This window comes from Lontra canadensis, unplaced genomic scaffold (assembly GCF_010015895.1).
Source record: "Lontra canadensis isolate GAN:19392208 unplaced genomic scaffold, GSC_riverotter_1.0 scaffold79, whole genome shotgun sequence".
NCBI classification, from domain to species: Eukaryota; Metazoa; Chordata; class Mammalia; order Carnivora; family Mustelidae; genus Lontra; species Lontra canadensis.
In genome coordinates, this window is record NW_022631073.1 from 1,696,683 (window position 1) to 1,720,279 (window position 23,597).

General features: G+C 43.3%; 1 protein-coding gene across 1 annotated transcript in view; it reads left to right on the top strand.

Moving 5' to 3' along the window:
* Nucleotides 1–2,160: 2,160 nt before the first annotated feature.
* The window catches only part of TCERG1L (transcription elongation regulator 1 like), a 177,222-nt gene continuing 155,785 nt past the window's right edge, over nt 2,161–23,597 (top strand). The window contains exons 1-3 of the mRNA XM_032882062.1: nt 2,161–2,511; nt 4,572–4,718; nt 5,463–5,643. Coding sequence (XP_032737953.1) covers nt 2,167–2,511; nt 4,572–4,718; nt 5,463–5,643 — 673 coding nt within the window. The 5' untranslated portion in view covers nt 2,161–2,166. The remainder of the gene's footprint in view (nt 2,512–4,571; nt 4,719–5,462; nt 5,644–23,597) is intronic.

The following is a 23,597-nucleotide window of genomic DNA, read 5'->3' on the forward strand; positions in this document are numbered from 1 at the left end:
TTGTCCAAGGCACCGTGCACTTAGGACCCTGGAATGCCCAGGGAGAGAGTAAATCACCAGGTGACAAACGCCCGCTTGAGTAGAACCACTCCAAGGACAGTGCTGTGAAGCCGTGAGGCGAGATTCCTCCCCAAGTGCCTGCTGAAACACCCACAGATGACGATGATGGCTAAACCTGCCCTCCCAGGAGCTGGGGGTCAGTGGATGCGGCCATCTGCATACCCCAAAGGAAGCATGCAAACCATACACTGCCACCAACGGTCCCCAGTCTCCAGCCCCCAAGGGAGGAAGGGGGGGCAAAAACTCAGCCTCAAACAGGACCCTTTAAGAGGTCCACATTAGCCTGCCGGAAGATGCCTGTCCCGGAACCCTAGTCCAGCTGTGACCATCAAGATCAAGACACTGGGATCCCCCGTGCATGCACGGACAGATATATGCACATGAATTAAGGGCTTAAGCTGAATAGTAACAGCCTCTAATCTGTAGAGCTTTCTGATTTTAGGTGAGAAAAAACAAAATCTTGCCAGTACTTTTGCATCAAAGAGAAAGCTAAACTTGCTAATTGAAAACTGGTTTGCATGGAGGAAAGTATGGGGATGCCAGCTATGTAAATTAGCATATGCCCAGATCTACAAGAAATCATGCCAGGCCAGGAGGAAATTAAGCAAATTAGGACGAACACACAAGGCTAGAAGCAAACTGAAAGCACCCTGGTGCCCTACCTGGTCTCAGGGGGGTGATCCGCAGACCAGTTCAGAGGTGATGAGATAAGGCTTTGGGGAGTCCCAGCTGTGCCTGTGGGTGTAGGCGGGTGGGGGTGTTATGCTGTCCCTCCAGGTCAGGGGGAGCTTTTCATACATGCCCTTGAATGCATACACCCTAATTCGGTCCCCCCTTTCTGCTTCGGGGGCAAGAAACCCCTTCATCCAATGCTGCAGAGAAGCACAGGCCCCCCTAACTGGCGCTGGGCTGCGCCGGCTCAGCGACCTAAGCAGTAGATTGTCTCACGAGCCGCCCAGGGCTGGGCTAGGTCTCAGAGCCGCTGCTGCCCGCCGGGATCACACCGAGGTGAAGGGGACCGCGCTCCGAGGTACCTGGGTCTGTGGCACGAGGTGGGCCCGAGCGGCTGGGACGCGCCGCCTGGCGGTGACTGCGTGTCACTGGCGCTGTACCTGCTCACTCTGCAGGCGGGGGCTGTGCTTTGGGCTGAGCGAGGGTCCTGGGAGGGGGGGTCCGTCCTCAGTCCCAGGCAGCTCAGGGTGCACAGCAGAAGCCGCGTGCGGTGGGTAAAGGAGGAGCACAGTCCTGTGCCTGGGAGAGTCTAGGACCAGCTCATAGTGCGATCATGGGGCCATCGTGTGCAAAGGCCCAGAGGAGGCCTGCGGGCTGCGTGCTAGTGGGGCGTGGAGTGGGGGCAGCCGGGGCAGAGGACCTGCCTGCGGGTCAAGGAAGTGTTGGGCAGATTTTCCCAAAACGGAATCTGCCCGCGTCCAGAGGCGATGGACGCCCCCCTGGCGTCGGGTCTGCAGCCAGTGTCCCCTCGGGGCCCTGAGACCTTGGCCCTGCTTAAGCCAGGCAGAGGGCGGCTGGCCCCGTGCCAGCCCGCGCCAGCCCGCGCCCCCGGCCCCGCCCGGCGGCAGGACGTGCCCGGCCCCCGCGCCGCCGCCTCGGCCTCCGCTCGCCGCCGCGCTTGCGTTCGGCTCCCGGGTCGGGCCGAGCTCGCGGCCCCTCCGTGCGCACCGTCCGCGCGAGCCAGCGGCCTCCCGCGCGGCACCGGAGCCGGGGACGCGATCCGCGGGATCCCGGCCCGCGCGCCCGCGCCCCGGAGCCGCCCGCCCGCGCCGCCGCTGGGGTCTGGGCTGGGGCTGGGGGCGGCGGGCGCGCGGCGGCCGCGGGAGGAGGGGAGGAGCGGACAGCAGCCGCCCGGAGTCGGGGGGCGCGCGGGCCCGGCCTGGCCGGGGAGGCGGCGGCGGCGCGGGCGGCCGCGCTCGGAGGGGCGGGAGGCGGGCGGGAGGAGGGGCTCCCCGCGCGGGGCAGGGGCGGAGCGAGCGGCCGCGCCGCGGAACCAAGTGAGTTGGCTCCGGAGCCCGCGCCGCCGCCGGCCGGCACCTCGGGCGCCCGCCGCCCCCGCCGCCCCCGCCGCCGCCGCCCGCGCGGGGATGCAGGATGCTGGTGGGCGCCAGGCTCCAGCGGCGGCGGCGGCAGCTGCAGCAGCAGCCCCGGCGGCGGCAGCCTCTCCTCTGGCCGATGAATGCAGACCCGCCGCCGCCGCCGCCGCCCTGGGTTTGGATGGTTCCCGGCTCGGCCGGGCTGCTCCGGCTGGGCGCCGGGGTCGCGCCCCCGCCCGTGCTGCTCGCCTCGGCGCAGCCCCCCGCCGGCGCGCTGCTCCCGGGGCTGCCCGGCTGGCAAGCCCCCGGAGAGCCCCTGCTGCCGCTGCTGCCGCTGCCCTCTGCGCCAGACCACGCCGCCGCCGCCGCCTCCGCGCACCACTACCCCTTGCTCCACGGGCAGGTAACGTGTCCCCGGCCCCGGGATCCGGGGGTCGCCGGCTGCCCCCCCCACCCCAGCTCCATCCCCTGGGCGCGGCCCTCGCGTGGCCCCCGGGCGGCCCTGGCCCTGCGGCTCGCGCCCTGCCCTCCCCGCGGCGGTGCTCGGCTCCTCGAGCCATCAGGGCGCAGCCTGGCAGCCATGCATCGGCAACAAAGTTCATGCTTCGACGTCCCGCTCTGCCTCTCGGCAGTTTTCGCGGCACGTCCTCGCGGCCCGCGGCTGGGCGCTGGGGAGTCCGCGCCGCAGGGCGGGAGCTGGGACCGCGCTGGCCGCAACTTTCGCCCGGGCCGGGGTCGCTGTCCAGAGCGCGGTGCTGAAGCAGCGGCCGCGGGAGCCCCGCGTTGCAGCCGCGTACTGTGGCGACTTATCGCCGAGAAGTTAATACTTTTACAGTCTCTGCCAGACTTGAAAAGCAAGCTGGAATCGAGAGCTATTTCTGATTCTGATCTGGGCTTCCCCCCTTTTTTCTTTTTCTTTTTTTTTTTTTTTTTGGTCTTTTAGAATAGGCTCAGGACAATGCTTAAGAGAATTCAAACCAATGGAAGCTGGCGAGGAAATCCTGTCTTTAATACTGAGAAATATTGCCGGCGATTTTCCCTCCCACCTAGGTCAGCCTGAGTCCACTAAATTAGCTAATGCCATATTGCACTCTAGAAGAGTTTGGGGTTTAAAACGTGGAATTAAAAAGAAAAAGTGACTGTACCTTTGATTAATGGTGCAACAGAGCAGGGCAGGCTGCTTTTGGCAAGACCCATTGTTTGCTGTCTAACTATGCAGATGCATTTAAATCAGGGAATAACATGTATTTTATTCCCAAGATTGTCCTCATTAGCATATTCAAATGAGTGGTGTGTTAGAATACAGCATTTAATTAATTTAATTCCAATATTATCTGGTGAGCTTTTCTAAAAGATGTTGTTAAACTCCTCCTAAAGTGGTCTTCAGACTCAACGACACATCACATATAAGGTGCTGGATATCACATTTTGATATGTGATGCAGTTCATATTGGGTTTTATTGAATAAACGTCGGTAGCTTTTTCCGTGTTTTGAAAAGGTTGTTATATCAGAGTCCTACCACTAGAGGTATATAATGTCAAGGAACTACAGCTTTTTTCAGTAGAGAACACTGCATATGTGTGTGTGTGTGTGTGTGTGTGAATTTAAACAGAAAAATCTAAAAAAAACTTATCTCTTAAATATTTTCTGCTACATATTTTCTGTTCAATAACAATATTTAGAACCAGAAGAATATTTTCACATTAACGGGAAGATCAAAGAAGCTTTTCGATTTTAAAACAAATAGATATCAAAGTGTTCCATACCATCAAACAATAATCTTATTAGTTCTCCACTGATGACGACTCAGTTATTTAAATTAGAGAGAGTGTCTCCTAAATCGTCCCCCCTCAGTGTTGCTGTTCTGTCCTGTGCGTTGCGATCTTTAGTTGTCTGACAAGCTCACTTACATTTTCTCTGCCTGGGACTGTATTTGCATTTGTGAACCTTGGGAAACTTTGAATCCTAACCCCTGAGCTAATTTTATTTTGAAACTATTAGCTGTGTTGGTTTTTAAATGATAAGTATAATGAATACAAGAATTTGTGTTGAAAGCATAATCATAAAATAGAGCTTCTTACTTGCTTGTGAAAAGGGTTTCAGAATTACAGAAGGAATACCCAGCATTTCATCTCTCCATTGTGGTTTCTCATTACCTCAGGGTAGAAACCCATTTCTTACCATATTCTCATGGCTTTGTGCTTAGAAATTCTTTCCCATTATCGAAGAATGCAATGTTGGTGATGCTTTGTGATGATTCCAATATGAAAGCTTTGACACGTTTTTAAAATTTGTGAATATTTATGGTTTTTCTTCACCCTTGAAAGGAGGAATTTCTCTCCTAATTGAATACATATATTTTAAAATTATTTTCTTAAAGCACCTATCCCAACATCTTGTGGTACAAAGTAGTTGATATGTTTAGGCTAATGAGCACTCCCTTGTGTTTTCTTGGGTTTCAGTGGCTGTGCGGTGGCCATTCTCCATCTATAGGACTCTCTCCCTCTTCCACTGTGGAGCTGGTGCCCATTTTCCCACATGTCTGCCCGTCTGCTCTCCCACCTCCTGTTGGGAAAAGTTGGATAGACAAAAGGATACCTAATTGTAAGGTAAAATGCAAGTAGTTTAATTAGATGAATGGACCATTAATTGTTAATTTGTTGGGCATTTCCGTAACAGCAGAAAACATTGTGTGTTTTCTAATTGCAATACCTAGGTCTAGAGATAAATCTTTTCAGAATAAGGTCAATCTGTTCAAAAACACCAGCAGAGGTGGGGGCTTCTTTTGTTTTAACTGAAAAATTTGGATTCCATGGAGCCATAAAAAGTTTCTACTTCTGAATCAGAATCCACTTGAAAATTTTTTTTCAGTTTTTAGATCTGTAAACATTGATCAAAATCTAGTCTTAAACATTGTATAATTTAAGTACAAATTTTATGAGGTTTTTCTTGCTGTTACTGCTTTAAGTGTTCATCTTTCTGATGATTTATCTTAGCTTTTGGATTCAAATTTAAGGACCACACTGTGTTTACTTGAAAACTAAAGGCAAGTAATATGGTGTCTTTCCTATAGCACACTATTTACTTCACTGAGGGATTCCTCCGTTTGTAGACTGGCTGCTAGGCTCAATTAAGCACGTCAGTGGTAGAAGACCGGCCCAGGAGACTTCATCTAGAAGGTGACTGTTGTCAGCACCATGGATCTTCAGGGTTTAGGATGATGCCTTTAGAGGGTCCCACTTACAGAATCCCCAGTATTTGATCAATGTCAGAAAGAGAACTATTTTATAGCAGGGTTTAGCTTTTATCATGGGTCTTGTCTTACATGTTATGCTCGCTTTATTTTTGGACAGATCTTTTTTAATAATTCCTTTGCTCTGGACTCAACGTGGATATATCCTGAGGAGTCAAGGTTGTTCCGTGGGCATGAAAAGCCTCATCTGTTGGCAAACCAAGTCGCCCTGTCTCTGTCCAGACCAGCTCCTGCCTCCTGGCCTCTTCCCACGGGGCTGTTAGCACCTCAGCTAATACCAGGTTGGTGCCCCAAATACATATTATTTTTTGTTTCTGCTTTAGTCATAAGTTAGTTTTAGGTATGAAAACTATATTTGTCATTTTAGTGAAATGATTATTTCACGTTGTAACTTTTTTTCATGAGCATGATTCCTTTTTATAAGGAAATTGGGTGTTGAGTAGCTCATTCATCGTGTTTTTAGACTGTGGAATCTGTTTTTAAGATGAAGGTATGGCTGAGGGGATTTTGATAGAATCCCAGTTCTCAGTGCTCAGTTTTTAGGCTCTGGCTGAGTCTTCTGCTCTTAATAGGAGTACTAATGGATCAGAAGGTCATTGCCCACACGTTCCTCTTGTGGGGTAGGGCTCATGTAGCCAAGCTCCCTGGTCTGCAGGACGGGGGCACCTGCAAGATGCTTGTGAGTTTTGCCTGCATGCTGGGGGTGCTATTGGGAAGGACCTATAAAAATATACTATTCGGAAGATGGATTTTGTTCTATCTTTGGAGCCTAGTGGCCTGAAAGAACATTTGTCCTGGAACAGACTCTCATGAAATAATCTCTGGATGAAAGATTGTATAATAAACCTATGTAGCAACAAGAGAATAAAATCATCTTGTGAATTTTTAAATTGATTTTTAAAATCACCTTAACATAGATCATAGTATAAAAGCGAGCGTTGTCCATGCCAAGATGATCTTGCAACGCCTTCCATTATGGAATATTTTATGACTTCAGAATTACATTATCTTCCTGTAATCTCCTTCCTACCAAGCTTTTCTCAATGTGCGTCTGTAAAATTCAGTAACAAGGACGTGTTCCTGTGGATCACACCGTGCCAGTTTAGGACATGTATTTATTTCCTTCTCCCTCTGCCTACCTTGCATGTTCTAGTTTGCTAGAGACCTTGTTTAGTAACAAATCAGGAGGAACAGCTCAAGTGTTCGTGTTTGTCACAGGCTTTGATGGTTCTTGACTGAAACTTGCCTTCTGTCCTTGTAGTGGTGCATTACTGGGTCGTTAAAATCTGAGTTCATATCACGCATACATTTATAGACATTTTAGGCTAAGATGATCCTGTTTCCTACTTAATTCAATGACCATACAGGATGATCAGATTACACGTATCACGTAAGGACTCCATGACTTCCGCTGGCTCATGTACCATCCTTGAGTATCACAGAGACACTTCTCGGTATACCTGCTCCTCTTCTTAGAAAACCCTTACTGTGGAGGCACCTGGGGGGCTCAGTCATCAAGAGTCTGCCTTCGGCTCAGGTCATGATCCCAGGGTCCTGTGCTCGAGCCCTACATTGGGCTCTCTGCTCCGCAGGAAGCACATTCTCCCTCTCCCACTGCCCTTGCTTGTGGTCCCTCTCTCACTGTGTCTCTCACTGTCAAATTAATTAATTAATTAATTAATTTAAAAAAAAGAAAACCTTTACTATGAACGTGCTAAATACGTAGTTAAGGACGCTCGTGGCAACTAACAGATTTTCTCTCGTATGGCTATTCTTTATTGTGTGGCCAACATCTCATACTTTATTCAAAGCAGATTTATGTTCATCTTACCTTTGACTTTTGACTACTTTATTTTAAAGGACAAAACAAAATAATATTTCTCACTAACATGGTTGATAATAGAATAATCATTCTGACCTGGTCCACTATCTGCAAAATCTCTGCTTCTATTTTTCCCTGGTTTGTCTTTGTTTTTGGTTTTTTTGAACTTATAACCCATAAGAATATAAGACTTACACTCTTACTTGTCTTTTGGGGACAAATGTGTCTGTCTCTAGAGGTAATTTAATAACAGTTAAATGCATGTGTTTGAGATGGGAGTTTTCAAACTTTGTGAAAATTTTGATTTTTTAAATAAATTTCAGAATTTTTAGGAACTACTGTTGTACAAAGCAGGTGTTAAATGCCCTGTGTACACACAAGGTATTGAGGGGGTGGCTTGTGTGTTACTAACTGCTTAACAGAGAAGCGGGGAAGAGAGCTCGTAACTGCAGAAGGCAAAGTCAGCTCCAGGTCAACTAACAAAGAAGACACGTGGTTGTGGGTTCACCAGAGTTAAGAAAATAAAAATGCACTGAACCATGTTACAGGTCAAGCTTCAGAATACTGGTAAAAGCAATTATGAAGGGGCGCTTGGGCGGCCCAGCAACTTGAGCAGTGGGCTCTTGATCTCAGCTCAGTTCATGATCTTGGGGTCATAAGATCAAGCACTGGGTCAGGCCCCCTCCTGGGCACAGAAACTGCTTAGGATTCTCCCTCTCTCTGCCCCTATCCCACCCCCACCACCTGCTCACCCACTCAGGATCTCTCTCTCTCTCTCTCAAAAATTGCTATTAAATTTTTTATCCTATTATAGATCAATAAATTTAGATATTACATTTATTTTTATTATATAGTTATACATTTAAAATATAAAACATTGCATATCTTATATTAATATATCATGTATAAATATGACATATAGTTGATTTTTTAAGTTGATCAACCTTGTTATACATTGTTTTATTCGTAAGTTAATGGCTTTATATCATAGATATGTTTTATTGATCTGATTTCAATTAATCAAAGGAACACCATCAGAACTCCAAAAGAACCAGAAGAATGAGTCAAACCCCCTCATTTTAAATAGGTCTGGTGAGCGAAGCTCATTTTCCTTTCTTGGGTGGGTAGTAATTTTGTGTAATAATCACTTTGGAGTCATGTTTTGTACACAGGACAAGGTCAAGATGTGCCATGAGCTCCAAAGATAAGACATAGATAGCAGCTTTGTTTGACTAATCACACCATATGCTGAACTGGATTAGACATTGAAACAGGCAGGGATGGTGGTGTTGGGTGGCCTTGGACACTCGTGTTAATATCTCACAACCCGATATGTTGTTGGGTAGCTGACTGCACAGCAACAGGGTCTCATGTAATATTAGCATAGCTGTGAATTTAGCTAAGTCATCTGAAGCCTGATAAATATTATAAAGGACTTTACTTCATTTTGATCTATATTAGACTCACTTATATTGAAGGTACTAGGGATGCTCTGCCATTATATGCCAATCTGAAAAAAGCACATTGGCTGCTTTTCATCCTGGAACCTAATGGTTAATATCATACTCTTGCTTCATTCCCTGGACCATGCTCCTGCCGGCCATGCAGGGTGCTGGGAAGGAGGTCATGCTCCAGTGGGGAATAGGCAAGTCAGAAGATGATATCATGCAACATGGATCTTGTATGCTCTCTGTGGACCTTTGAGGAGAGTCTTAGGATGGGGATCATCAGGAGAGGGCCCAGCCCTGGGGGGAGGTGATGACACCTGAAACACATCTCCAAGACTTAGCAGAACTTGAATAGGGGAGGGGAATGGGATTCCAAACGAAGGGCATAGAATGTGCCAAGAGACAAACACATGAGAAATGTTGTGTCTGGTCATCACACGTGGCTGAGTGTGGCCACACCACAGATGAAGATAGAGAGGGGCAGGGGGCAGGGATGGGGCAGCAAGTGTGAGCCCCATTATCCCACTGGAACTGGGTGGTGTGTAAGCCCTGGCTCTTTACAGAGTGTTGTGGAATTTTCCCTCTTTCCTTGGCTCGGGACCCATAGTTCCTTCAGCAAAGTGAAGCAGAGCAGACACAGAGAAGACAGAGTGTTTTTCTCATTGAAAAGTAAATCCAAGCATTTTTAAAATATGCAAAGTTACAGCTGTACTAGAAACTTAAGTCTAATGAATAATTTAGTGGCTTTTTAAGGAATTATCCCTAATTACAGTATGAATGGGTTGAATTGAGAAATAAGCCAGGACTCACTCATTCCCAGATCTCGGAAATTGATTCAAGGCAAGACTGCTGGGGAGGAGAGTCAGTGGGCCACCGGCACAGATGTACTCTTCTCTTGAGGAGCTCCCCCACACTTAGGTCGGTGTCTTTGCTTTCTCTCTTCCACCGACATCCCCTTTCTCCCATGCAGCAGGGGGAGCCCATCTTTCCAGGGAGGAGAGGGGTTGCACCACATCTTGGGACACAAGGATGATAGCAAGCAGAAGAGGAGAGAGGCCAGTGTGGAAACGATGCTTCCTATGGACTCTCTGTACCGTACTTGTAAAAATGAGAACTTCTGGGTCCTTCAAGCTGCTCAGAAAGAAAATTACTTAGATTCAGAATATCAAGCAATGGGAGGTTCTGTCCAGTAAAGATGCATTAAATAGTAGTTTGGTGGAACGTGGAGATTTGTCTAAAAGTTGTCTGTACAACCTTGCCCTTTAGCTTAAAATCAAAGAAGCTGATTCTACCAACACCTTGGTGGGAAAAAAGCCAAATCGACCTCATTCAAAGATGACCAGAGAGAGAGAGAGAGAGAGAGCTGATGGAAGACAGGGTGGGGAGCCTAATCATATTCTGCTCCATAAAAGATTAATTTATTCAAAAGATGTGGAAGAGAAACAAACCTAGGAACAGGTTCTTGCATGGGAACTGATAAATATGTTGGACAAATTAACATTTGGTTTACCTTATTAGAAAAAAAAAGAGTGTTACAGAAAAGCAGCAAAAGATAAGATCAAAAGAGAGCAGCCAAGATGCAAAGTCGTGCAGAAAGATAGTCAGATGCGAGAAAAGAATGCAAGGGAACTTTTGAACGCTGGCAATTAAAATCATTAAAATGAAGAGCTGATTCTGGATGTAATGATGGAAGACAGTGCAGGAAAAGTCTCAAGCATGCATCTCTGGAACAAGAGATGAGGATAATGAGAGAAGGTGATACGTAAAATAGAAAGCAAACAACACATCGATTTGTCTCTGGCCTCCGTGCAACACTGAGAGCAGCAGGGGTGTGCAATGTGGCTGTGCCATGTATCTTGCCCACTATGTCCTGTTAAACTGTATGTATGAGAGGGAGAGGCACCGCTTGACACAGAAGTGGACATAAATTTACGTCATTCTTCAGCACCAGACACCGTTAGTTGGTTGGCGAGCTTTAGAGAATTATGAGGACAAAAGTCTGTGATTAAAGAAACGTATTCTAACAGGGAAGTCAGACACATGCATCAGTAAGGGAAACATGTTCTCAAATGAGCAACAGATCAGCTTTGTCACACCAAAGTTTTCGCCTCAAATTCTCCAGGGAGTGTTGCTTCTCTTCTGGCTGCGCTATGCTACATCCCCATGGTGTCGCTCCTGTCAGTTTTGCCTCGTCTTTTGTTTTAAGCTCAGGTTCACTATTGAAAGGCACAGTCTCTGCCTTTGACTTTTAAAGATGTAGTTGAGCATATTTATGTCTGCTTTCCTGGTTTTTATATTTCTTCTGTTATATTATCATATCCTGTTTTTAATGGTATCTTGTAATTCCTTTATTTTTATTATTTTTTAAGTTTTTATTTTAATCTTATTTAACATACAGTATAATATTAGTTTCAGGTGTACAATGTAGTGATTCAACATTTCCATACAGCACCTGGTGTTCTAAGCACAAGTGCACCCCTTCAACCCCATCACCTGTTAACCCATCCCCCCCACCCCTCTGGTGACCATCAGTGTGTTCTCTGTAAGTCCTTTCTTTTAATCTGTTTTTATTCTTTTGCTGTGCCATTTATGTTTTGACTTTGTCTACTTTTATATGGTTATGTGGGATGTGCCGGTCCTCTTTTCTCAAGCAGTCACCAGTTAGATTTTAAAAAGCAGACTTGATCTTACATTTCCTCTGATTTCCAAATCAGGACAGCACCAACACTTTAGAAAATCATGACACTTTAGAATCCTTTTATAGAATATGAGAAGTTTGGGAAAAGTTTATATCATGAAAATGTATAGTCTCTCTTTAATTTCCTCCACCAACTGAGAAATTAATCTAAAGCAAAAACTAAGAATGGGGCTTGTCAGTTTTCAGAATATCTGGAATTATCAATAATCTGTCAGTCACATAGAATACTTGTTAATTTGGTTACAGGAGTAGGTGAATAATTCTAAGCAATATTCTTGATGGAGAAGGAATTACAAAATAATTATAATCTGAATGGACAACCCCAAAATGTACTGATATAACTGGGGAGAAGAGAAATGAGAAACATGAGCACAAACTCAAAATCCCTCAACTTTTTTAAAAGAAGCAGAAACATTAGGAAATTCTCATACTTGAAGCCCAGATAAGAAGGTTATCTGGGTCTGAGATTGGACCAGGCCTGCTGTCCACTAAGCAGATGAATGAGAGAAACAGCCATTTGCTGGTGTTGCAGGGCAAGACATGGAGAATGACCCTTTCTTGTGATGCAGAAATAGGAGGATGGCTGCAAACTGAAGGAGGAGACCACAAATATTAAGAAAGTCTGTCAGATACCCCGGAACTTCCCCAAGCAAAAGGCATCATTGAAGGGTTTTGAAGCCTATGGGGTGTTACAGGCTACTGCAGCAACGAAGTCCAAATCCAGGTCAACACTCAAATATATGGAGACACCTCCTTTACTAGCAGCTTTACAGAAGAAAAGGGGTGCCCATTTCTAGGAGTAAATCCTATTCCCTGCACCCTCTATTGTTCTACTCATCATGTATGGCATTCAACTAAAAAGTCACAAGACACACAAACAAAGCAAGAGATGATAAACCATAATCAAGAGATAAAATAAGCAAAAGAACCAGATCCTCAGATGACACAGATGCTGAACTATCAGACAGAGACTTTGAATTACTATGATTAATATCTTCATGAATTAATAGAAAAGGAGGGCAAACTACATAAATAGATAGAGAATTTCATCACAGATATGGAAAATATAAGAAAAAATCAATCTGAAATACGAGGGAAAAAGCATGATAGAGAAATTAAGAATTACTTCAATGGATTCATGAGTAGATGTGATACATCCAAGGAAGGAATGAGTGAACTTAAGATAGGTCATTAGAAATTGCTGAAATTGTAACACAAAGAGAAAACAGGTGAAAAAAATAGAGGATACTTTCTCAGCACTATGACATTATAACAAATGGTTTAATATACATATAATTGAAGTCTGAGAAGGAGAGAAAATATGGCAGAAAAAATATTTGAAGAAATAATGACCAGAAGAGAGAAAAAAATTTATGAAGCTTATCAAAACATGACTCCAAACTCAGCAAACTCCCAAGACTGAAAATGAGACAAATCATATTCAAATTTCAGATTCAAAGATTAAAAATAAATCTTGAAGACAACTAAAGAAAAAAAACACACTACATAGATAGAAACAAATCTTAAAATTGCAAGAGTTTTATTGTCAGAACCTATAGAAGCCGGAAGGCACCAAAGGACATTTTTAAAAGACTGAAATAAAAATATCTCAGCAGAAAAAACAGCACTCAAAAATAAGGTGAAATAAATATTTTTCCAAACAAACTAAAGCTGAAGAGAATTCATTGTCAGTCAGCCTGTATTCAAGAAATTATAAGGAAGCTTATCAAGCAGACATTATATAATAGCAGGGAGAGGCTAACTGTGCAAGAAGAAACACAGAGTTCTAGAAATAAGCTACAGGAAGGTAAACATAACTTTTCCTTTTTTAATTGCTCCAAAAGATAACTAACTGTATAAAGAATAAGCAGTAGTGAACTAATAGATGTGTTATCTCCAAGTAAAAATTAAAATATATGTCAGTAACCACAAACGATGGAAGGAGGAACAGGAATTATGGAGCTGTAGGGCTATTAAACCGTATAGTAAGTTTTACAATATTATTTGGAGGTGAATTCTGATAAAGTAAGTACATTTTATAAAGCACAGAGTGAACACTTAAAATTATTTAAAAAGTTGTAACTAATAAAACAATAGTGGAGATAAAATTAGAATCATATCAAATAACACAAAAGCAGGCTGGAAAAGAAAAAAGGATCAAAGTACAGATGGAACAAATATTTTAAAAAATAGCAACCACGAGCACCTGGGTAGCTCAGTGGGTTAAATCCTCTGCCTTCGGTTTGGGTCATGATCTCAGGGTCCTGGGATGGAGCCCCACATCAGGCTCTCTGCTTAGAAGGAAGCCTGCTTCCCCCCCTCTCTCTCTGGCTGCCTCTCTGCCTACTTGTGATCTCTCTCACTCTGTCAAATAAATAAATAAAATCTTTAAGAAAAATAGCAACCACAAGATGATAGATTTAAGTACAAAGGTTTAAGCTCCCCAATTAAAGGCAGATATTCATCCTCAAATATATGATGTTCTCAAGAAAGTCATTGAAAGGGCGCCTGGGTGGCTCAGTGGGTTAAGCGTCTGCTTTCGGCTCAGGTCATGATCTCAGGGTTCTGGGGTCGAGCCCCATTTTGGGCTCCCTCCTTGGGAGGAAGCCTGCTTCTCCCTCTCCCTCTGCCAGCCACTCTGCCTACATGTGCTCATTCTCTCTGTCAAATAAATAAATAAAATCCTAAATAAAAAGAAACTCATTTAAAAAATACAGAAGTAGAGTAGATAAAAGTAAGAACATAGAAAACATACAGCATGCAAATACAGATCAGAAGTAGGCGGGGGTATTAGTATTAGGCAGATTGGAATTCAGAACATGAACTATTGTCAGGGATGAAAAGGGACATCCCATAACCACCAAAACATACTTAAGAGCATACGAGGAGGCATAACAACGCTAACTGCGTCTGCATCTGGTGAGAGAACTTCCGTACACCTGAAACAAGGATGGGTTGAATTAAACAAAAAGAGACACGAGGGCAGTTGGAGACACTGGCACTCATCGATCAGGATTCCACAGAGCAGGAAGGCCAAGTATCAGTGACACTGCGCACACTCACACAACACTGTCCACCAACTCGGGTCAACGAACACTTATAGAACGCTCTCCCTACCAACGGCATGTGTGTTCCTTGTGTGCACATGGGACATGCGCCTAGGTCAATAGTACTCTTAGCCAGAAAACAAGTCAACAGCTTTTAATTAAATAATAAAAGATATAAAATTTGTTCTTCTGCCACAATATCATTAATTTAGGAGTCCCTACCAAAAAACAAGTCCAGAGAATTTTCAAATATCTGGAAATTAAATGAAAACCTGCCAAGTAATATGTAGCTGAAAGAGGAACCGAGAGGAAATTTAAAAATATTTAGAATTGAATGTAAGTGAAAGTCAATTTTAAAACTGCCTGTGAAACATAGCTAAAGCCGTATTTGGACAGAAATGTATAGCATTAAAAACACCTATACTGAAAAACAAGACATTCTCAACAAAATATTAGCAAATTGAATTCAACACATCCAAGGAAGCGGACGCCGCGATCAAGCGGGACCCGTCGCTGGGACGCAAGGATGGTTCAACGTCTGCTGATCGGTAAGTATGAGGCGTCGAGTGAGGAGACTGAAGGACGGAAACCTGTGATCCTCCTAACAGGGGCAGGAGAAGCACAACATACAACGTCCTCTCATGACCAAAGGGCTCGATGAGCGGAGGACAGAATGAACACCCCTCAACATAATTAAGGCCTGTGTGACCAACCGGCAGCGAACGTCACACTCCAGAGGGAGAGGCTGAAGGCTTTTCCCCTAAGATCAGGAACAGCAAAGGTGTCAGCTCTCACCGCCGCTATTCAACATAGTTCTGGACGTCGTGGCTGGAACCATCAGGCACGAGGAAAGAAAAAGCACCCAGCTCGGAAAGCAAGGAGTAAAATTGTGTTTATTTGCAGGTGAGGTGATCTAATACAGAGAAAATCCTAACGACTAAGCCAAAATCTGTTGGAACTAATCAATAAATTCAGTAACGTCGCAGGATAAAAAATCAACAGAATCAGTTGCTCTTCTATTTCCTATAATATATGAAAAAAGAAATAAAGAAATCAATCCTTTTCACAAAAACAAAAACAAAAACAAAACCCTAAAATACTTAGAAATAAGTTTAACCAAAAAATGAAAGATCCGTGCTCTGGAAACAACAGGACTTAGATGGAAGAGATTGGAGAAGACACAAACAAATGGAAAAACATGCGTCTGTGTTCATGGATCAGAAGAATTAATATTGTTAAAATGTCCACACTACCCAAAGCCTTACATAGATTCAATGCAATCCTTATCAAAATTCCAATGGCATTTTCCACAGAAATAGAAAAGATCCTAAAATATTTTGGAACCAGGAAAGATCCTGACTGGCCAAGCAGTCCCGAGACAGAAAGAACAAACCTGGAGGCACCACACGTCCTGATTTCAAACTATAATACAAGCTACAGTAATCACAATGGCACAGTACTGGCATCAAAATAGACTTTGGAAAGCCCCAAAATGAACTCTTGCATATATGATAAACTAGTATTTGACAAGGGAGCAAGAATAGTCAGTGAGGAAGAAATAGTCTCTTCAATAAATGGCGCTGGGAAAATTGGATAACCACAGGCAGAAAAGTGAAATTTCATAATATATAAATGTTGAATTACTATGTCATATCTGAAACTATTCTAATGTTGTATGTCAACTATAGTTCAATTGAAAAGATAAAATTGGACCTCTGTTTTACAACGCTCACAAAAATTAAAAAGACTTAAGCATGAGACCTCAAACCGTAAAACCCCTTGAAGAAAACAAAGAAAAAAAACTCCTTGATGATGGCCTTGGCAACAAGCTTTTGGATACAACACCAAAAACACAAGCAACAAAAGCAAAAATTAAAAAGTGAATCTACATGAAACTTAAAAGATTCTGCATAGCAAAAGAAGAAGAAGGAGGAGGAGGAGGAGGAGAAAATGATACAGCAACCTATAGAATGAGAACAAATATTTGCAAATCAGACCTCGGTTAAGGAGTTAATATCCAAAATATATGAAGAACTCCTACAAGTCAGTAACAACAACAACAAGCCATCTATTTTAAAAATGTGCAGAGGAACTAAATTAGACATTTTTTTCCAAAGAAGACACACAGATGACAACAGACGTGCTCTCCATCACTCGGCATCTGGGAAATGCAGATGAAGCCCATGATGAGACGTCACCTCGCACCTGTCAGAATGACCGTGATCCGAAAGGCAGGCACTCTCGCTGGGGATGTCATTGGTGAAGCCACGGACCCAAACAGTATAGAGCTCAACCCTACCATTAAAGGTAGAACTACCCTATGATCCAGCCGTCCACTTCTGGGCATATGGTTACGTGAACTGCAGTCCTGATCTCGAGGCGATACCTGCGCTCCCGTGTTTACTGCGGCATTATTCACACTAGCCATGATATGGAAACGGTCTCAGTGTCTGTCTTTTAACCGCAGGCACTCATGGACAATCAGGTGGTAATACACTCTAATACACTCATGCAGTAGCACTCGGCCAGGAGAAAGAAAGGAATACTGTCCTTCTTGACAACACGATGGACCCTGAGGGCATTCTGTGAAGTGAGGTAAGTCAGATGCAGAAAGACAAATACTGTCTGACCTCACTTCCATGCAGGATCTATCAAAGCTGAACTCAGAGAAAGAGGAAATTGCTGTCACCAAGGTTGGAGTAGGGGTTGGGCCGATGTTGGTCAAAGTAGAAACCTGCGGTTGGAAGACGCGCACCTTCCAGGGGTGGGAGGCACAGCTCCGTGACTACAGTCCGCAATGCTGTGTTGTGTGCTTGACAGCCACTCAGAGACCAGACCTACATTTTCTCATCAAGAAAAGAAAAATGAAGAAAATATGAAGAAAGGTATGAAATCAATGATCTAAAGCTTCCACCTTAAAAATCTAGAAAGGAGAGCTAATTTACCTGAAACTAGCAGAAGGAAAAAATAGTATTGAAAGAGCAGAAATCAAAGAAACTGGAAACAGAAAAATATAGAGAAAATCAATGAAACCAATTTCTTTCTCCCTTTCCTTCTTTTTTCTTCCTCCCTCCCTCTCTCCCTCCTTTTTTCCCACTTTACCTTCCCTCCTTTCCTCCTTTTCCCCTTTCTCCTTTTCTCCCTTTCTTTCTTGAATGGTCAGTATGACTGACAAAACCCTGGCTACAGGGAATAAGAGAAAAAAGAGGACGCCTGTGTGGCTCAGTCAGTTAAGCATCTGACTCCATCTCTGCTCAGGTCTTGATCTCAGGGTTGTGAGTTCACAGCCCACACTGGGCGCTACACTGGGTGTGGAGCCTACCTAAAAAATAAAAAAAGAGGGACAACACCAACTATTAATATCAGGAATCAGATGAGAAAAGTCACTATGGATCTTACTATAAAAATGAAACAGGAAAATATTATAGGCTACTTCATAACAGTAAACTCAACAGCTTAGATGACAGAGACAAAATATTTGTGAGTCACGGCTACCTGTGCTCACTCAAGAAGTAGAAAACACGATAGAACCATATATATCAGAAATATTGAATTCATAATTTTAATCTTTCCAAGAGAGAACACTCCAGACCCAGACAGCATCAGTGGAGTTCTATCAAATATTTAAGGAAGAAATGATACCAAATTTAAGTAAACTTGTTTGAAAATAAAAGGAGGAATAACATTGCCCAATATTTATTTATTCATTCATTCATTATTCATTCGTTCATTCACCATTCCTCTGATTTGGAAACCAGCTAGTGCAAAGAGAGACAATTACAGACCAATATACTTCATAAACAGAGATGCAAATGCCTTCAACATGATAGTAACAACATATAAAACTGATAATACATCATGACCAAGCAGGGCTCTTTCTAGGAAATCAATGCTGGTTCCACATTAGCAAATCAATGTTATCTACTTTATCAAAAAGATAAAGGAGAAAAGCAATATGATCATTTCAGTAGATGCAGAAAATGCATTTGTCAAACTCAACATCTATTCAGATTAAAAAAATAATAAACGAAGCTCTAGGTCAACTAAGAATTTTTTTTGTAGGATTTTTAAATTATTTATTTGAGAGAGAGCAAGACAGAGTAGAAGCAGGGGGGAGCGGCAGAGGGAGAGGGAGAAGCAGGCTCCCACTGAGCTGGGAGCAGGATATGGGGATTGATCTCAGGACCCCAGGATCATGACCTGAGCCAAAGGCAGACACTTAACCAACTGAGCCCCCCAGGTGCCCTGAAGTCAACTAGGAATTAAAGGGAATGTCTTCAAAGTAAGAAAGGACATCCTTCAAAGAGTCACAGCTAATGTTGTATTTAGTAGTGAATGTCTGATGTTTTTTTCTCAAAGATGGAGAACAAGGTAAGTGTTTGTGCTCTTCCCATTCCTGTGCGAAATTTTGCCAGAAGTCCTAACTTCTGGGTGGAGGCAATGCAATAAGGCAATAAGGCAAAAGGAAAACATTGGAAAGCAGACAAAGTGCCGACAGTATACAGACAAAATGATTGTCATACGACTATCTCAAAGAGTCTACTAAAAGCTACTAGTTCTCATGAGTGGGGTTAGCAAGTTGCTGGACACAAGGTTAGTGTGAAAATTCAATTGTATTCCTGTATTACTGGTGATGAACAATTGGAAATTAAAATAACATAGCAGTATCGTTAAAGCACTCAAACCATGAAATATTTACAGGTTATTCTAACAAAACATAGGTCCTGAAAACTATGAAACATTGATTGGAGAAATCAAGGACATTAATAAATGGAGAGATATTTTATATTAATGGGCGAGAAGACTCCATAATGTTATCAGTTCTCTCCAAATTGATCTATAATCTATGTCATCCTAAACAAAATCCCTGTGTGTTGAAATTGACAAGGTGACGCTGTCTGGGAAGCTGGAGAAAGGAGAGCAGCCATAGTAGTTTTGAACAAAAATGCAGAGGAATCATATGTAACTGATTTGAATGCTTACGATAAAGCTACAGGAGTGGAGGTGTTATATAATTGGCAAACCCATAGGAACAAAGATCAATAGACATAGTAACAGACCTTCCAGAAATAGTCACATGCATAGATGGTTAATTTGTTTTTGACAAAGCTACAAAGGCATTTAATAGAGAAAGCTTGCCTTTCCAATAAATGGCTTAGGAACAATTCATCTTTATAATAAACAAAGAGACCCTAAGCAATACTGTACATCATATACAAAAATTAACTGAAAATAGATTATAGACTTGATTACAAGACAAAAAACCCTAGAACTTCTGAAAGAAAACCTAAAAGAAAAAAAATTCTAACCTTGAATTAGGGAAAGACTTCCTAGTTAGGCACAAAAGCCTGAACCATAAAGGAAAATGTACTGATACATTGTACTTCATCAAAATTACATGTTGTCCATTGAAAGTACTTTTAATAAAATGAAAAGAAAAATCACAAGGTCTTGCAGCCTGGTCACAGCCCATAGATAGATGAGCAAAACATATATCTGATGAAGAATTGATATCTGGAATATACCATGAACTCTTAGAAGTCAGTAATAAGAAGATGGGCAAAATATGTGAGCAGACACATCGCCAGCAAGAATATACGGATGGTGGCTGAGCACATGAAGACATGCTCAGTGCTCTCTACCATTAGGAAAATGCAGACTAAATCCATATTGAGACCCTCCCCCCTATTAGAATAGCTGTAACTGAAACCCTACACAGGTGGTGGCATGTACGTGGGGAGATGTGGGGCAGCTTGCTGGTGGGAATGTGAAAGTTAGGATCACTTTGGAAATCAGTTTAGCAGTTTCTTGTAAACATACCCATGTCCTGTACCCCGTGATCTCACTGCTGGGTATTTACCCAAGAAAAACCAAGAGGCATGTCCACATGAAAACCTATACACAATTGCTCACACTGGCTTTCTTGGTGAGCAACAAACTTGGGGACAATCCACATATCCACTGATTTGTTGAATGACCGACAAACCTGGGCATGTCCAAATCATGGCCTATGATCGGGATGGACCTCGGGTGCAAGGCGACCGAATCCCGAAGACATCACGCCAAGGGAGAGTGCAGGACCAGACATGTGTGTCCTATATGATCCCCTTTTCCTGATGTTCCAGGGAAAGAGACACTGTGGATCCAAAGCTGATCAGTGGTTTCCAGGGATTAGGGGTGGGAGGGGGGTCCTGACTACAGAGACACAGAGGGCACGGTGCGGGGTTGTGGTCAGTTGTCCGAGGCTGGCATGGGTCCACGTGGAAGAGTGAATTCCACTGTATGTAAATAGTATCTGATCGCGCCAACTCCTTCTTTTTAAGAAGAGTCGTTAGAGACCTCCCCAGTAACACATGAAAATTCCTGTGATCCTGGTTTGAACAAACCAAACCAAAAACCGTGAGACAACTGGACACTTAATACAACTAGATATTAATAATTCTAAGGAGGTCGCGCTAGTCTGGCGCAGCTGTCGGGTGACAGGGTTTCCCGTGCTCACGCTTTCCAAAAGAGCCCTCGCTCCCAGGGCGCGCGTGCTGCAGCCGGTGCGCGGAGCCGCAGGGGGGTCGGGGCCGCCGCGGAATCGGGGTGGGGGTGAGCACCCAGGATGCTGGGGAGGTGGGGACCATCGCACTGGTCTCTATTTCATTGCTGCTGGGGCTTTCATAACGAAAATGGAAAAAACAGAGGAAGCGCATTCGAGAAAGCACAGCGGTGGTGCGACCCTGCCCGCCCGCCCCAGCGCAGTGGAAAGGGAGGGTGAGCTGTAAAGAAGCCGGAAGATGACGAAAAATGAATGAATGAGGCAGAAATCAACGCGACAAAAACAAGCCTTTTATAAAATAACCAAACGCGACGTGCACCGCTTCCGAGGGGTAGTTCGCGGCCAGTGGTACCTTCCTCCCCGCCCCGGAAACCTACGCCCCCAGTGACGATGGTGCTGCCGCGGGCACAGCGTAAACTCCCTTTCAAGGCATCGGAAAGTTAGAGAAAAATTAGGAAAATGATAAAAACAAAGACAGACATTCATATTTTAAAAACAAATATTGATGAAAAAAACCAACAATAACAACTCACCCCACTCGTGGTCAGAAAAAAATAAACATATCAGGTGGAAACATTCCTGGTCAATATCAGTATTTCTTTCTTTTTCATCTTTTTCATGAAGTGTTTTCTGGGACATAGTGAGCCCTTCAGCTTGGATCAAAGTGGGGCAGCCTGGTCACAGCCCCCAGTCTCCCGCCTCCTGTGACGGCTGCCAGCTCACAGATCTCACTCACTGTCCCAGTCTGTAAGAGCTTCTTTCTGAACGTAGAGAGTAGTAGTATGCTGGTGTAGATTATAAAGTCGGCTACCCATTTTACCAACGTTTCTCAAAAATACGGGGAAAAAGAGAAGCAAATAAATTACTTAGACAAGCAAATACATTACTACAAGGTCTCACTTGTAAAAGTGGCTATAAAAATCCTAAAAGTATTAATGAGAATGTAACAGTATGGTAACAATAACGTGGCAGGATTGACTGGATACATTTCATGGTGGCAGAAATCATGCAATGATAGGAAAGGGATTGGCAACAACATCACATTAGTAGGTTTAATGTGAAAAAAATATTCCTTAACTGGATTTGAGGAAGATGTATTGCTTGATAAAATTCAACAGCCATTTAAAACCTGAGAAAACGCAAAACTGAAGGGTAAACCCTCCACATAATACCTATTTATCTAAAAGCGGCTGCATCACACAGCAAACATCACTGTCATTCCCATGAAAGTCAGTCACTATGTATCTTTGACTGGGCTGTTTTCTGGAAGTCCCAGCCATTACAATAAGAAATGAAACATAAATATGAAATTCAGCTAGAAGTTTGTATACCTTTATATTTTGAACTCACAACACTCAACCTAAAAATTCTCAGAATTAAAAAGGCAGTTCAGCAAAAAGGATTGGTAAGATATAAACATACAAAAGACAGTATGTTTCTTACATGTTGACACGTATTTGCAGATTGCAGCAGGGAAAATGCTGTCTTTGCACACGGAAGATGCACACGGTGCCGGACACAGCCATCGATGGGCCGGGGCCTCAGAACCTTCACTGTGTATGAGTCTAAACAAAAGAAATAAAGAATTTGCCAAAACTGGTACTTTTCAACTGAAGGGACTCACTATAGATTTGGATAGGACAACGGAACATCATGAGGATGTCAATTCTCATCTTAGTTTAGGGCTATAATAGAATGTTAATTATATTAATTTTATGAAATGTGAGAAAATCATTTTAAAGTGTTGATCAGGGAATACAGAGGAGATGGGCAAATATATACCTTTAAAATCTGTCAGACGGATTTAACTTCTTATTCCAAAGCAGCATCAGTTTTTATAAACGGGGTGCTGGTATACTAATCTACATATAGATTAATGAAATGAGTGTTAAAAGAATTGTTATATGGGACAGTAGTCTAATACCATCATAAAAAATAGACAGACGTAAGCAGATGACTCACAGAATAATTATAAATGATCATTATGCACTATGTGGTTTACTCATAAGTAATTCAAGGATGCAAATTTAAACCACCAAATATAATATTCCTATTAAATTAGCACAGACTTCCAAAAACCTTGGCGCTGCTCCGTGTTTGCAAAAATGCAGTAGCGTGTGCGCTCATTCTTAACGCTATTAAATGTAGTGTGTAATGGGTCATGCACTGTGACTTTCAGATCTTTTAAGAAAGTTAATATCATTTCAGTGATTCCACCTCTTGGAGAAAGAACAAATACGTATGTACAGAGAGTCAGTGCATCACTATTCAGAATACTGAAAAGAGGAAATAAAATCTCAAATATCCATGACTAGATAGTTGGTTAGATGAGTTAGGACGTGTCAGTATTAAAAAATAAATAGTCTTCACCATTAATAAAATCAGAGGTGGAAGGTTATTTAGACAAAAGGCAATGCTCTGGTTTTGTTTTGGTAAGCTTGAAAGGCAGCCTGCAAAGTGTATGGACAGGGCGTTCAAGAGCGCTGTTCACACACACGCACACACACATGCACGCTCACACATGCGCGCACACGCGCACACACACACACACACACACACTGGTGAAAGCCAAGGAGACTCACTGGAATGATCGTACCTATTTCTGGAGGCAGAAATGAGACCTTTTATGTCTAACTATAGAGTATCTTTTATTTTCCATTTTTTAATGAGAAGGTA